The 16,898-nt window shown below is 41.1% G+C and overlaps 1 protein-coding gene across 1 annotated transcript in view; it reads right to left on the bottom strand.

Annotated features, from left to right (window-relative positions):
• LOC107685899 (NACHT, LRR and PYD domains-containing protein 3-like) overlaps window positions 1-16,898 on the bottom strand; it is a 57,836-nt gene that overhangs the window by 38,661 nt on the left and 2,277 nt on the right. The window contains exons 2-8 of the mRNA XM_016482632.1: window positions 13,384-13,465; window positions 13,070-13,183; window positions 12,710-12,823; window positions 11,866-11,979; window positions 2,185-3,076; window positions 1,548-2,072; window positions 834-1,123 (exon numbers count right to left, since the gene is read on the bottom strand). Coding sequence (XP_016338118.1) covers window positions 834-1,123; window positions 1,548-2,072; window positions 2,185-3,076; window positions 11,866-11,979; window positions 12,710-12,823; window positions 13,070-13,183; window positions 13,384-13,433 — 2,099 coding nt within the window. The 5' untranslated portion in view covers window positions 13,434-13,465. The remainder of the gene's footprint in view (window positions 1-833; window positions 1,124-1,547; window positions 2,073-2,184; window positions 3,077-11,865; window positions 11,980-12,709; window positions 12,824-13,069; window positions 13,184-13,383; window positions 13,466-16,898) is intronic.

Genomic DNA, 16,898 nt, shown 5'->3' on the forward strand with positions numbered 1-16,898 from the left:
TATATATATGTATGTGTGTGTATGTATATGTATGTATGTATTGTGATGAGTCTCCTGCTCTTCCTGCTACGGCCGGCCAGTGGGTGTGTCTAGGAGATTCATCAAGAGAACGATGTCCACCTGTTCTTCCTGCTATAAAAGTCTTGGCTTTGTTGGTGTGGGTGCGCCTGGTTTGTTCCTGATTGCTTTGTGTTTGTTTTAGGTTTTGGAACGTTTATTTGGATTTTGTTATGAGTTGTGAGACTTGTTCTGTCTGACTCTATAACATCTGTGTCAAACAGAAATGGCAGTTCTTTTTCCTTTCTTTTGTTAATAAATAATTTGTTGCAACCTTACCAACCGCATGTCCTCCTTTCATTTGTTACGGCTTTGAGCCGGTCGTGACATGAGTGAAATCAAGAAAATATAAACATAATACAAATGTATGGTTACTCTTTTGATGCAACAGTTTGTATTTGACGATCCTTCATGTTGTTGATCAAACATATTTTATAGTTCTCCCTATAGAAACATGAGGTTTGTGCCTATAATAGTTTCAAAGTAATAATTTGAAGATCAGTATCTCATTCACGGAAAGATTCAGGGACGTATAATTTATAAAATTGCATCAAAAGGATAAAAATTTTGTAATGCAATTGTCTACTTTCTGCTGTTATATCAGGGTTCATCTTTATGCCCTTTCACTTTATTATGTCCTTTCACTTTTCAGTTTTTTTTAACGAGTTACTGACAAATGTACTGTTTTTACTTTCGTGAAAAGCGCTATACAAATAAACTTGAATTGAATCGAATTATTAAAAATAATTCTTCGTTTGTTAAGAATTCACACTCACAGAGCTTTTCTGCAGTTGATCACAGCTGGTATCAGTCTTCTTCTACCCTCATCTGATGTGTTGTATTTCTTGAGGTCCAGCTCATCCAGCGGCTCCTCTGACATCTGAAGCATGTAGGCGATTGTTGAGCAGTGAGCGGCAGAGAGTTTCTTCTCTGAGTGTTTGTCTGATTTCACAAACTCCTGAATCTCTCTGGACAGAGTCTGATCTTTCACTTCCAGCAGACAGAGGAACAGATTGATGGATCGCTCAGTGGAGACTGCTTGTCCGTTTTTGATCTTCTCTTTAATGTAAAGTAGGGTGACCATACGTGCCATTTTCCCAGGACGTGTCCTGGCCAGGATTTCTATATTGCCTAAAATATCTAGGTTTTGGCTTTGTTTGCGTGTGCAGACCGTTAAACACTCACAGAGCTTTTCTGCAGTTGATCACAGCTGGTATCAGTCTTCTTTTACCCTCATCTGATGTGTTGTATTTCATGGTGTTCAGCTCATCCAGTGGCTCCTCTGACATCTGAAGAATGTAGGCGATTGTTGAGCATTGAGCAAGAGAGAGTTTTTTGAGCAAGAGAGAGTGTTTGCCTGATTTCACAAACTCCTGAATCTCTCTGGACAGAGTCTGATCTTTCACTTCCAGCAGACAGAGGAACAGATTGATGGATCTTTCATCTGATAGTTTCATGTTATAGTCATCTGTCTTGATCTTGTCTTTAATGTACAGTGTTATTGTCTTGATGCTATTTGAGCTGTTCTCTGTACGTGTCAGTAGATCCTGTAAGAGTCTCTGATTGGACTCCAGTGAGATGCCCAACAGGAACCGCAGGAACAGATCCAGCTGTCCATTCTCACTCTTGATGGCTTTATGTATTGCTGACATTAGTAGATCATGCAGATAGAATTCAACAGACATATGCTTACCATATCGATAGTCAGGGTCATAGTTATGTGTATGTTTTTCATCCAGAAACTGCAGTGGTTCCTTGTTCTTTGTTAAATAGCAGTAAAACAGATAGAAAGCAGCAAGAAACTCCTGAACGCTCAGATGACTGAAGCTGTAGACTTTCCTCTGATGAATCACAGATTCTTCTTTAAAGATCTCAGTGCAAATCCAAGAATACACTGAGGCATCGGTGATGTCTATGCCGCTCTCAATCAGGTCCTCCTCATAGAACATCACATTGCCCTTCATCAGCTGTTTGAAAGCCACTTCAGCAAGTTTCACAATCATTTCTCTATTTGACTGTAGGAGATTCTCTAGATTATCCTCTTCATATTTCTGATTCCTTGTATTTATTTGAATTAGCAAGAAATGTATATACATTTCAGTAAGAGTTTTAGGGATTTCTTCTTGCTCTTCTGATGTGTGAGATGATTCTGCTGGTTTGATGCTGCTCACTGATTCTCTTTCTGAAATATTCCTCCTTCTGAGGCTCAGTGAATCCCTGAATTTCTGTCAGACGGTGGATGTATTTGGAGGGGATCTGATTGGCTGCTGCTGGTCTGGAGGTGATCCAGATGAGAGCAGAGGGAAGCAGCTCTCCTTTCATGAGCTTTGACATCAACACAGCCACTGATGAAGTCTCAGTCACATCACAAACTTTCTGAGCGTCTGAAAACATCAGTGTGATTCTGCTTTCATCCAGACCATCAAAGATGAACACAACTTTACACTCCTCATAAATCTGTGAGTTCAGATCTTGAAGTTCAGGATGAAAGTTCAGCAGAAGTCTGTGAAGACTGTACTGATGATGTCGGATCAAGTTCAGCTCTCGAAATGAAAGGACAAACATGAAATCTACATCCTGATTGGCTTTTCCCTCGGCCCAGTCCAGAATGAACTTCTGCACAGAGACGGTTTTTCCGATTCCAGCGATGCCTTTAGTAAGAACAGTCTTGATTTTCTTCTTCTTCCTCTTCTTCTTCTTCTTCTTATATCCTGCTTCAGGTGAGGCTTTAAAGATGTCATTGCAATCGATTGGAGTGTCTTGTGAGTGTTTTGTTCTGGCTGTTTTCTCCATCTGTAAAACCTCATGTTCTTCATTTACTCCTTCTCTCTCTCCCTCTATGATGTAGAGTTGTGTATAGATCCTTTTCAGGAGGGTATCATTCTCTTGTAGGTTGTTTCCCTCAAATAATCTCTCATACTTTTTCTTCATGCTGGCTTTGTGCTGGTCTTTGACTCTCTGTAGTTCATCATCTGTTGGTTGGTGAGAATCCTGCTGCAGGTCTCCAGTCTGATCATCTCTATCCACACAGCAGAAAACAGAACAACAACACAAAGAATGAATGAAAGCAGAAACAGAAAGATCTTTTCGTAAATCCACATATGCCATTCTCTGAGCCAGTTGAGACACAATAAACACCTTTAATACAGAAACTATCCCAGATCAGCTTGAACCAGCTTTACTCTTTTAATGACACTCAGTGAAAAATCTGTTGAGCCTTTCAAGGCGTTTGAACTGTGAAACATTTTGCATTTACAAAATGTTCCTCCATTGACCTCAGATCTCTCCTTAAAGGGTTAGTTCACCCAAAAATGAAAATTCTGTCATTAATTACTCACCCTCGTGTTGTTCCAAACCCGTAAGACCTTCGTTAATCTTCGGAACACAATTTAAGATATTTTTGATGAAATCTGAGGGCTCTCTGACCCTCCCATAGACAGCAAGGTAACTACCACGATCAAGTTACGAAGCTACGAGAATACTTTTTTGCGCAAAGAAAACAAAAATAACTTTATTCCACATTTTCGTCTCTACTGCATCACTTGTGGACGTGCGTTCACGACAGTATCATGACGCGAGCGTGTGGCGGCGCTGGCGCCGACCCAGATCCAGCGTGATGACATCATCACACCGGATCTGGGTCAGCGCCACCACAAGCTCGCGTCATGATACTGTCGTGAACGCGCATCCACAAGTGATGCAGTAGATACAAAAATTGTCAACAGTTCATTGCCCTGTTTCATTGTTTTGTTTATTTGTTACTTTGGACTGCTTACTTAGATTATGAACCTTGCCTGTTCTTTTGTATTACTCTTTTGCCACTGCCTTGGATTACCTTGTTTGCTGGATCTTGACCTTGCCTGTTCGACTATGCCTTTGTGTTAATAAAGCTTGCACTTGGATCTATCTAAAGAGTCCCCGTTACAGAAATACTTTGCCTACCACAGATCCAGCAGTTTTATCGAACACCAGACCAACCATGGATCCAGTATCTCGCCTCATTCGCCTTCGCCAGGGAGATCAGCCTATTGTGGATTATGTGGCAGAGTTTTGTGAACTGTGTGACCAGGTGGGTTTCAATGACATTGCCCTAAAAGACATTTTTTTGTTTTGGTTTAACTAAAGGAATATCGTGTATAATGCCACCACATTCCCCACACTGGTCACTAGAGCAATATATTGACTTTGCACTCCGGTTGAGTGGTTCCTCATTTACTGTGGGGATTGCTGATGAGGAACCCTGAGGAATGAGGAATATCCTCCAGTACCTACCACACCAGGACATTTTCACACCCCGACTGTCATGTCAAGGCCTGCTCACATCACGCCAGCCAAGCCAGAGCCTGCTCACGCCTGCCAAGCCAGGGCCTGCTCACACCAGAGCCTACGGCAGCCATGCAAGTTTCAACATCTGAGTCCCCGGCCAAGATGGCCATCACGCCTGAGTCCCCAGCCAAGATGGCTGCCACACCAGAGCCTCGTCATGCCTGCCGTACCATGCAAGTTTCCCCTGGGAATTTTTCTGGGGGGGGGCTATAGTACCCAAGCTCCTGCAGATGCGGAGCTTGGTCCAGGACTGACAAGAATGATTGCCAGTGTGATGGACCAACCACTGATGTCAGTGTGAGCGGCTGGCATAGCAGTGGTCTCTACGCTCTCAAACCTCACAGCCTCATGACTCTCAAGCCCGGCTAACCTCCCTCTATCTACTGCGTTGCCCGTGATGGCAGTCGCCATTTTGTGTGTCTGGGCAACACACTGCTCTCAGGCCCCAAAGGCCTCTCCTGTCTACGTGTCTGCCAAAGAGGCATCCACTGCAGTACCTCCAGAGGTGGCGGAACTCACTGTCTGCCCCGTTACGGCCAAGGAGGCCGTTCATTAACTCTCTGTCTGCCCCGTTACGGCCAAGGAGGCCGTTCATGAACTCTCTGTCTGCCCCGTTATGGCTGAGGAGGCCGATTACGAACTCTCTGCCTGTCCTGTCACAACCATGGAGATAGACTGTGAATGTCCTGTGAAGGCCGTTGAGGCCACTGTTAACCTCTGTTAACCCTGCTCTTATTTCCAGTACAGCCTGATCCGCCGTGGTGGTCATCTGCCCAGCTCTGGTGGTCTTCTGCTCCGTCTTGGCTTCCTGCTCCTCTGGCTCTTATCTGATGGTCTTCTGCTCCACCTTGGCTTTCTGCTCCACCGGCTCTGCATCATGGCCCAGGTCCTCCACTGCACCATGGTCCTCCATTGCTCCATGGTCAGCTATTGCTCCATGGTCCAGGTCCTTCACTGCTCCATGGTCTGCCACATGAACCTGGCACTCCATCCTTCCTCCTGTTCTACCTCCGCTCCACCGCCCTCCTGGACTTATGCCTGATCTGGTTTAGGAACGTCTGGGAGCCGCTCCTTAAGGGGAGGGGTGTTATGTCAGGATCTCCAGCTGGAGTGCCCATGAGATCCTCGAGAGGGCACTCCATCCTTAAACTGTACCATTGTTTCACGGACTACATCTCCCATAACACCCCATGACATGAACTGATTACACCTACAGCTGTTTCCAATTAGAAGGACTATTTAAGTTGCACTCATTCACATCCACATTCTGAAGTATTGTTTTGCTGTTGCGGACTCTACCAAGCGTTTTCATTTGCCATTGCATTTGCCCCGTTTCCTAGTTTTGTTTATTTGTTACTTTGGACTGCTCACTTGGATTATGACCCTTGCCTGTTCTTCTGGATTACTCTTTTGCCACTGCCTTGGATTACCTTGTTTGCTGGATCTTGACCTTGCCTGTTTGACTACGCTTTTTTGTTAACGAAGCTTGCACCTGGATCTATCTAAAGAGTCCCCGTTATACTGACTGTCTTCAGAAAAGTTTAAATGGCATTTTCATTTTATCTGTAGTAATTTTCAGATGTTAGGTAGCTTCACACGGGGTACCACCAAATGTAGTGATTTCAAGTCTAAGTAGCACCACCAGTGTAATGGCTTGGGCTTAAATATTAATATTAATATTTAGTTTTAGGTTTTAGGTCACACTATTTTACGGGGCACATTGACATGGACTCTTTGCCTGTGTTACGTCCCTGGACGTATTGTTGTTATTATTGTTATATTCTGGTGCAAATGTATCCGCGTGGTTGAGTGCTCTGTGTTGTGCTTGGTGTGTCTCTCTTTCTCTCTCCCTCTCTCACTCTGTTCCCTCTCAGGCTGAATCACCATCACCTGTAGCTTGTTATGAGAGCGTGACTGAGAGTGGAGTATATGGTGGCAGTCTAGTGTTCGCTGAGGAGAGACACACTTCTCCCCTGCTCCAGACTGAACTCTTTGGTGGATTGTTGTTTGTCACCCTCAGATTTTGAGTTGTTTATTAGCAAGTGACTAATAGTGCTTCTGTGGTGAGCGTTGTCTGGAAATAATATCTGACCCTGTTTTTGCTTTGTTGACAAGCTAAAGCTAAATAGCAGGTAATATATTCTTTTTATTTTCCTTTTTTCATATATGGGAGTTAAAAGGGAAGCTGTAGGGAGAGAGTGTCTTTTTCTTTGGATACTACTTTCATCCCTGTTTTTGGTTCAGTTAGGGAGTTGAGGTAAGTTTTATGTTGTTTATTTCTCTTTTCTTTTGGGTGTTTGAGGTAAGTTAGTGCTGCTCCCTAAAATAGTTAGTTAATTGTTTTGTTTGTTATTTTAGGCCTTGCTCTCTCCTGAGCCATTGCTCCCTATCTCTTTGTTAAACTCGTGTTTTTTTTGTAAATAAATCTCCATCTTTGTATACATTTGAATCTGTGTCATTTTCACTCTGGGACAGAGGACTGAAGTGTGTTCTTGCCGCTCTTTTTTTTAATTTATGCTTTTTTTCCTTTGCTACTTCCCCTCGCAAACCCCTAGACAGGAGGGGAACGTAACAATTGGGGGCTCGTCCGTTCGCCTCTTAATTCTAATTTGGTGAAAGATTCATCTATTTTTGCGTCTTATAGAGGCAGAGACTGACCAAGCTTTCAGACTACAACAGTTAAAAGATCAGGACCTGAAAGACAGGCCTGTGCCTAGGGCGCGGTCACGACTACCTTCTGCCACCTCTCCTGCTGCTGCCCCTCAGAGCTCGCATGAGGCTGGTGCAGATGCGAGTTTTGACGTTAGTAAGAATCTCAAACTTGTTCCACCATTTAGAGAGAGTGAGGTAGATGCATATTTCGTCACATTTGAACGCATAGCCACCAAGTTAAGCTGGCCAAAAGATGTGTGGGCTTTGTTTCTGCAGTGTAGCCTTACTGGGAAAGCCCACGAAGTCTCCTCTGCTTTGCCACTCGAGCAGTCTCTTGACTACGACGCCGTTAAAGCTGCTGTGTTGAGGGCTTACGAATTAGTGCCGGAGACGTACAGACAGAAATTCCGATCCCATGCGAAAACTGCCAAACAAACTTACGTCGAGTTTGCCCGAGAAAAACGCACACTTTTTGAAAAGTGGTGCTTTTCTAACCGAGTTACCACTCTTGAACATCTTCAGGAGTTCATTTTGCTTGAGGAGTTCAATAATTGCTTACCTGAAGGTGTAGTGGTACATTTAAGCGACCAAAAAGTGACGTCTCTTGTTGATGCGGCCGTGCTAGCTGACGAATTTGCTCTAATGCATAAGAGTGTGTTCACTACTATGAGGCGTAACATACTGCCGGTAACCAGTGAAAGCTCAGCCCGAGAAAAGATCTATGACTCTTCTCGTGCTAAGACTGAGACTTCATCCAACTCACCTCGTAGGAAAAGTAATGGTAAACGAGTTTGCGTCTTCTGTCTTGACCCAAATCATCTCATTTCCGATTGTAGAGCTTGGAAACAGAAACTAGCCGCTATACGACCTAAAAGTACAGCTTTGGTTTACACGTTTGGTGATGTTGATAATGTCGCTACTGTTACTTGTGAGTATCTGCCATTTCTGCTGGATGGCACAGTGTCTCAGTCATCTGAATCAGAAGGGAAGCCGGTGAAGATTCTGAGAGACACTGGGTCAGTCCAGTCGCTAATTCTGGAAAATCGGTCACCGTCGTTGGCTAGTTATGCCGGTGCAGATGTTTTAGTTTGAGGTATTGGTATGCAGTGCATCAGCGTTCCCCTACATGATCTGTACTTGCAATCAGAGTTAGTAACCGGACCTGTGAGGCTTGGGGTGTGTTCTCGCTTACCAATTGAAGGGGTAGATGTTATCCTCGGCAACGACCTCGCTGGTGGAGAGGTATTCCCATGCCCAGTGATGTAGTTGACCTCTCTGAAACCTTCTTGGTTAACTCAAATGATTCGATTCCAAAGGAAGCTGTTGTAAAGGGATTTGATAATGCAGAGACTGTGCCAAACTGAATTCTGTTGTTGGGGTAGGAAGGGAACAATTGGCAGCTGCTCAGAAAACAGACCCCTCGTTAGCAAGGTGCATTGAGTCTAGGGTGGGACTCAAGAGAAACTATAGTGATAAGGTATTTCTGGGATGACCAAGTTTTAATGCGGAGATGGAGGCCAAAAGCCCGTGCTGCCCTTAATGAGATTTACCAGATTGTGCTACCCCAGTCGTATAAGGAGCACGTATTGAAAGTTGCTCATAAGCATGTACTCTCAAGCGCATATCGCCCGCAAATCCCAAGGCGCGATAGAAAGATTCCACCAGACACTCAAAGCAATGTTGCGTACTTACTGTCTCTCTAGTGGAAGGGACTGGGCGGAAGGCTTGCCATTTTTGATGTTTGCAATCAGAGAAGCAGAGCAGGAGTCCCTTGGTTTCAGTCCAGCAGACCTTGTATTTGGACATACAGTGCATGGTCCTCTTAAAGTGCTAGCTGAACAACTGCTGGCCCAAGATACGTTGCCAGTAACCACCCTTGACTATGTTAGTTCCTTTCGGTAGCAGTTGCACAGGGCACGTGAACTTGCTCGGGAACATCTAATGACGACACAAGCAAAGATGAAAAAACATTTTAATAAGAAAACTGTCTCCCGTAGTTTCCATCCAACTGATGAAGTTCTTGTACTTCTTCCTGAACCTGGTTCGCCCTTACAAGCAAAATTCACAGGCCCCTATGAAGTGAAAGAAAAACTCAGTGACACCGACTATGTGGTCAGTACTCCTGATAGTCAATGCAAAACCAGAGTATGTCACATAAATATGTTAAAGAGGTTTGTAAGCAACTCTCAGCCTGCTTCTCCATTTGAATCTGTCTCTCCGGTACCTGTTGCTATGGCAACGTGCAGCCAAGAAGCTGTTCAAGTTAGTCATCAAACTGGTGGAAGGTTGCAAAACTCTGCTGTGTTGAAAGATTTGACCACATTCCTTGCTCACTTAAGTCATGACCAGAGTAAGCAGATTATTCAGCTGATGCAACACTTTGGGTCACTGTTCTCTGACGTGCCAGGCAGAACCTCAGTTCTAGAGCATGACATCGATGTAGGGCAAGCTAAACCAATTAAACCGCACCCATACAGGGTTAATCCAACTAAGCGTAACATCATGAAAGTTAAAGCGGAGTACATGTTACAGCATGGCCTGGCCCGACCCGACCTAGTCAAAGTCCTTGGAGCTCCCCTTGTTTGTTAGTTCCCAAGGCAGATGGCACTTTTCGTTTCTGCACCGATTTCCGCAAGGTCAATGCAGTTACAAAAGCAGATTCCCAGAATGGAGGACTGTATAGACAGAGTGGGATCGGCGGAGTTTGTCACGAAGCTGGACTTGTTGAAAGGCTACTGGCAGGTGCCCTTGACTGTCCGTGCCTCAGAAATTTCTGCATTTGCCACCCCAGACCACTTCCTTCAATATGATGTCCTCGCCTTTGGAATGCGCAATGCACCAGCCACCTTTCAGAGGCTGATGCATATTGTCCTCGGAGATGTGCTCAATTGTGATGCCTATCTCGACGATATTGTGGTCTATACTAAGTTGTGGGCGGACCACATTAAAACATTGGAGATGGTTTTTGAGAGATTGGCACATGCCAGACTGGTGTATATGAAACATACAGCAACATAAAGCCAATTCACACGGCCATACTCCAACAGAGTGACCGCACTGACCAAACAAAACAAAATAAGCATTTTGTGGCAGTGTGAAATGACAATAATGCTGTATGTTAGGTGTGAGACTCATTAAACTTCGTTTGCTATAATACATCTATTCATAAGTGCACCAGTGTGAATCATAATTCCACCCACATTTGCTGTATATCCATATCTTTGTCATAGTATTCTTTCAGTGGTTAACTCATTGAGACAGTCCCTTACTCCCAGCTACTGGCATAACAATGTAACCTGCAATGAAAGAAGCCCAGCCATGATATTGTTATTGTTTTTTTTTTTTTTGGGGGGGGGGAATTGACAAAAAAAAAAAAATTACACGGCCATACTCCAACAGAGTGACCGCACTGACCAAACAAAACAAAATAAGCATTTTGTGGCAGTGTGAAATGACAATAATGCTGTATGTTAGGTGTGAGATTCATTAAACTTGGTTTGCTATAATACATCTATTCATAAGTGCACCAGTGTGAAGCACAGTTCCCTGCACATTTGCTGTATATCCATAAAGTGATATCTTTGTCATAGTATTCTTTCAGTGGTTAACTCATTGAGACAGTCCCTTACTCCCAGCTACTGGCATAACAATGTAACCTGCAATGAAAGAAGCCCAGCCATGATATTGTTATTGTTTTTTTTTTTTTTGGGGGGGGTGAATTGACAAAAAAAAAAAGATTTTGCATATGATTTCCAATTAACTATTGGAAGTGGGTTGGTTAAGGGCCTGATTAGCTGATTTACAGCTGATTAGCTGTATTACAATGCTTGATTTGGGTTCAACGGTGTAGCATGTGATTAGTTGAGAAATTGTGCATGGTTAATGATGGTTCTTAAATATTTAAATGCAGTGTGTTGAATGCCTACTAAGACTTGCATATTTGTGCATAATGTTTTGACCCTGGATGCTTACAGAAGGATAATCTTTCATTTATGTGCCGAAAACATAAGCATTCATAATTTTTGTTGGTTTATGCTTAACTGGTGTTGATAAATGTAATCTTTATATTAATAAGTCAATTTATATTGTCACTGTTTTTAAGTTACATTGTCTGGAGAGTTTTTCAGTGTCCAATTTTTGTTTGTATTCTATTTATTGTGTAGGGGCAAATTATAATCTATATAAAATGAAAACATTTACATGTGTGGAGATTTAATTTATTTACATAAAGTTTGAGTAAACGGGAATATATCCTATAAAACATGTTTACGTTTATTTAATTAAATATTGGAATGTTTTAAAATATTTACATTTATAGAAATGTTATATATTTACATGTACAGAAATGTAATATGTTAACAAATATTAGAAATTAATATATGGACATATATTGAAAATTAATATATTTACATAGTCTGATATCTAAATGTATTTACATATAAAGAAAATAAATATATGTAAATATTTCTTTACAATATTCTTTTTAAATATATATTTACATATTTAGTATATGTTAAAAATATTAAAAAGCGGCCAAAATCAAATATATAAATATATTTTTTAAATATATTTAAAAATATATTTACATATATTGTATAAAATATATTTTCTTCTATTTGAATTTAAGATAATTAAATATATGAAATCTATTTATTATTAATATATTTCAATCTATGTGACTTCTGTATGGGGTGTCCTGATCAGCTTGTCAGTATATTTATTTAACATACTGTATTTGTTACATTATCAGATAAAGCCCACAAATAATAGCATTGTTACATGATAATATAAATGACATTCTATAATCATATCTTTATACAAATGTTATACCTGATTCCAGGCCGTGAATCTCCGCTCTTAAAGTTTATTGGATCAATCATAGATGCGTCACTCTTCATAGACACACAGCGGGACTCTGCTTCTGATCTCTTCTGATGAACCGAGCTAAAACAGAGAGAGATTAAAGTAATTTTTTGAAATTACTATATGCAACAAATCAACAACACATTTATCATTTAAAAAATCACAATTATTTTCTTTATACAAAAACTGTCACATTATGAGATGCATATAAAAATACCTACAAAATACAGGAATTTCTTGTAGAAAACACATGATAATATAAAATGTCGTACTACAATTATATTTACATTTACATTTAGTCATTTAGCAGACACTTTTATCCAAAGCGAATTACAAATGAGGACAAAAGAGCAATCAACAAAAGAGTGATAATACATAAGTGCTGTAACAAGTCCCGGTTAGACTAACACAGCACATGTAGCAAGTTTTTTTTTTATAATAAATAAAAAGAAAACAAGTAGTAAGAATAGAAATAGAATAGAGAGTGCTAGAGTTAGAGGGTCAAATAAAGATGGAAGAGATGAGTTTTTAGCCGATTCTTGAAGATGGTTAAGGACTCAGCTGCTGGGATTGATTTGGGCAGGTCATTCCACCAGGAAGGAACATTTAAAAGTCCGTGAAAGTGATTTTGTGCCTCTTTGAGATGGCACAATAATACGCCGTTCACTTGCAGAACGCAAGCTTCTAGAGGCACATAACTCTGAAGTAATGAATTTAAGTAAAGGGGTGCAGAGCCAGTGGGGGTTTTGTATGAATGCCTTGAATTTTACCACAATCATACTACAATCATATCTTTATACAAATGTTATACCTGACACCAGGCTGTGACTCTCTACTGTTTAAGTTTATTGGATCAATCATAGACGCGTCACTCTTCATAGACATACAGCTGGACTCTGCTTCTGATCTCTTTTGATGAACTGAGCTAAAACAGAGAGAGAGTAAAGTAAATTTTTTTAAATTACTATATGCAACAAATCAACAATACATTCATTTAAAAAAATCACTTTAAAGAGCACTCCATCATTTTCTTAATACAAAAAAAAACTGTGTGTCTGTCACATTATGAGATACATATTAAAAAAAACATACAAAGTACAGGAATTTCTTGTAAAAAACACACAATAATATAAAATGTCTTACTACAACCATATCTTTACAAACACTATACCTGAGATCAGGCTGAGTATCTCCACTGTTAAAGTTTATTGGATCAATCATAGACGTGTCACTCTTCATTGACACACAGCTGGGCTCTGCTTCTGATCTCTTCTGATGAACCGAGCTAAAACAGAACAAATTTAATCATTTATGATGAGAATCATCTTAATATAAGATCTTCAAAAACTATTTTTAATGAATAGCATTAATGAAGCTTAATGGTGTTATTGTTTTCAATTAATATTAAAGTTAAAAAACTTTTTTTATACTGTAGACAGCCATCTTATCTATAACATAAGTTATTCAATGTGTTTCTCAAAGTACCTGCATCCTGGAAACAAATCTTCATCTCCAGATGTTTGAGTTTCATCCATGATGGATCTGAACAGTTTGATCTCCACTGACTCTAGATGAAACTGACAAACAATCACAAAAACTAAGCTAATCAAACAGCCTTTATCCACCTTATTTTGGAAGTAAGTTATTTTCTGTGAATGAGTTTCGATGCATCAGCAGCTAGTTAGTTAAATAAGTAGAAGAATAACAGTAAATGGAAAAAAACTGCACTACAATCCAGTGTGTTTATGTGTACAATAACTAATAAAAATAATTAGATGAATAACAGTGTGCGATATCAAGCAGCATAATAACGTAGTGTTTTTGTACAGCTAAATAACTGGAATCAAATGACACCGGAAGTCTCGCGCGTTCTTACATTAAAGGGGTCATAAGCTGAATTTTTACAATTATTGTATGACGTTCACTTATAATGTTACTGTGATTTTACATAAAACAAAACAAAACAAAACATAATTTAGAAGTAATAGGCTATTTTCTATCCTGTTTTTGAGCTTCTCTGCAGAACGGTCTGTTTTTATAGGCGTGGTGCATTCAAGACTCAAGGAAACGCCCACTGCTGTGATTGGCTGACAGTTTTGATTATTAAAATAACAGATGGACACTGCTGTGATGTTATCTGAAAACAACATAGATCATTTGGGTTAAAAATGTATAAATACTCAGTATATATCAAATGGTCTGGAACAGACTGTTACGGGGCGAATGAGACGTGAGACATGCGGATCCATGTGCAAGGCTTTATTTACAAAGGTGTGGTCAATAAACAGGCAAGGGTCAGATAACACAGGTATATCACAGGCAAGACAAAGAATATTCCTAGGGCTAGCATGTGTCTTCGATCGGCGAACAGTATCCAGAGGGCTTGACAAGAGGGGTAATCCAATAACACGAGCAATAGTTCAGGCAAGGTGCAAACACAGTCCAAAACAGCAAGACAAAGGTTTAATCCAAGAAACACAGGCAGAAGGTCAGGAAACAGACAACAAGGCAACACGAAGTGGCTAGACTAAGGCCCAATCCCAATTCTATTTTATACCCCTTCCCCTTCCCCTTGTCCCTTGAAACAGTGTCAAGGGGTAGGGGTGAAAATATTCCCCTAAGAATTGGGACACCACTACTATACCATCACACGTCATCATACGTCGTCTAGCTCCTACAATACACACACCTATACTGGTGTGCTGGTATGCATTAGAGCCATCTATATTATAGCTGTTCTATATTAATGCGCTGTTTACTGACTCACACACACACACACACACACACACACACACACACACATATATGAGATTGTGCAGCTCACACATCCAGGAGCAAAGAAACTTGTCAACGCTGCCCCACGACTTTTATTAATAACGGTTTAAATACTGAATCGCTTCATTATATTTTCCAGCAACGAGAGGATAAAATCGCTGTTTTTAAGTAAACTCACTCTAAAAAGAGAGACGCACAGACACGCAACTTTCATCTCTCTCTCTCTCGAATTGGTGATATTTAAGAAAAGGGTTTAGCAATTTATAATTATTGGGGGGACTAGCCCCCTCAATGTCTACGGTGGTTATCGCCCTGATCAGACATGAACATATGTTGTGGCACTATCGTGCAGCCTGTAATGATATGATATTAGTTAGCAAACGGGCGGGTGTTATATAGTGTATGTAATAGTTTTCAGGTGAGCGTGTGATTGGTTACAGCTGTGTGCAATCGGTGCAATGGATGATGGGAAATGCTGTCCAGGGTGATGTGTAACAGTCTGTGTGGTGTGAGAGTCAGTATAATGGGATTGTGACCTCTGGTGGCAATCGGACGGAAGGCCACGGACCGGATTCATGACACAGACAATGCAATAATGGTAAATACAGGTTTACTCGCACTTCTGTGTTGCGACGTTACTGTTGGAACCACTCTAGTCAGACTCAGCATTGTATCATCAGTCTCTGACGTTTGAGGCTGATTCCCACAAAACTACATTTTCTGCAAGACTTTTTCAAGATAAATTTAAACATTTTTAATTTTCATAATTCACAATGTATATGTCACACTCGCTGGTGGGAGATCAAGTGCACAACACAGGAGATGAATAACATACAGTCTTTAATAGTAATTCACAGGAAAACAGACAGGGAATCCAGGAGGAAGGCAAACCAACGACATGTACACAAACAATAACCGGCAAGAACTGAACAGAAATGGAGAGGACTTATACAAAAGCAAGAGAGGGACTAATGATTAAATTAACAGGACACAGGTGAACAGAATGAACTAATCAAGGAAAACTAGGTCAAGGGACTGAAACAAGGAAGGAGAACAGAAAAACACAGAAAACAAGGTTCAAACTATGACAGTATACAGTGCAAAAACTGAGTCACATTTGTTTAGAGCATTTTCTATAACGACAAGTCAAGCTGCAATACCAAGCAGGACCACACAGAGAATTATTAAACAGAGCAAAACACAAATTAAAAAAGAAAATTAAAAACATTCTGAATTTGTCAAATATGGTGATCTGAAGGCGGCTCGACATCACCAGTGAACAGTTCCTCTGTCAGAGTGAGTGTTTTTTGTCCATTTGTATACAAACACCACTGATCGCAGCAAACTCCTATAAAAAAACCTGCTTCTTCAGCGAGTGTCCATTATAAAACACCTACCAGACATGCGACCACGTGCTCATGCAAAGAGCTATCAGGGAGCGCACAGACAGGGTCTGTTTGTTTGAACACTAATAATAACGGACTCGCGCTTGTCTAATAATGTATGACTCCTGTATGTCACTGTAATTGTCTTTACCTCCATTCAGGGGCGTAGCGTCTGGGTATGCCCGTGCATATGGTCCCAGACTGATTGGGGGCCCGCCGAGGGGGACCATTTAATTAAAATGAGGGAACGAATTCTTAATTTAAACATTTAAAGTTGACATCCTTTCCACTGAGAATACACAAAGCCTTAAAGGGGTCATATGATGCGATTTCAAGTTTTCCTTTCTCTTTGGAGTGTTACAAGCTGATTGTGCATAGATAAGATCCCTGAAGTTGCAAAGACTAAAGTCTCAAAACCAGAGATATTCTTTATCAAAGTTAAGACTCTGCCACGCCCCCCTAAAACGCCTCGTTCTAACACGCCCCCACATATCTACCTCACTATGTGGAAATATTTGCATAATGCCGCCCAAATGTTCACGCAAAGAAAGAAGGCGTGGTTTCAGTAACCGCAGTTAGTGTTGAAGCAGCCATGTCAGGGAGACGCTGTGTGTTTCTAGGCGAAAGCAAAAGCACTTTATTTGGCCTTCCGAAAGTAGATGCATTTAGGAATCTTTAAGATAGCGCGAGAGAGAGAGAGAGAGCGCGCGAGAGAGAGCGCACGAGAGAGTGAGAGAGAGCGCGAGAGAGTGAGAGAGAGTGAGAGAGCGCACGAGAGAGTGAGAGAGAGAGAGAGAGAGCGCGAGAGAGCGCGAGAGAGAGAGAGAGAGCGAGCGAGAG

This window comes from Sinocyclocheilus anshuiensis, unplaced genomic scaffold, assembly GCF_001515605.1.
Source record: "Sinocyclocheilus anshuiensis isolate Anshui unplaced genomic scaffold, SAMN03320099.WGS_v1.1 scaffold1074, whole genome shotgun sequence".
NCBI lineage: Eukaryota > Metazoa > Chordata > Actinopteri > Cypriniformes > Cyprinidae > Sinocyclocheilus > Sinocyclocheilus anshuiensis.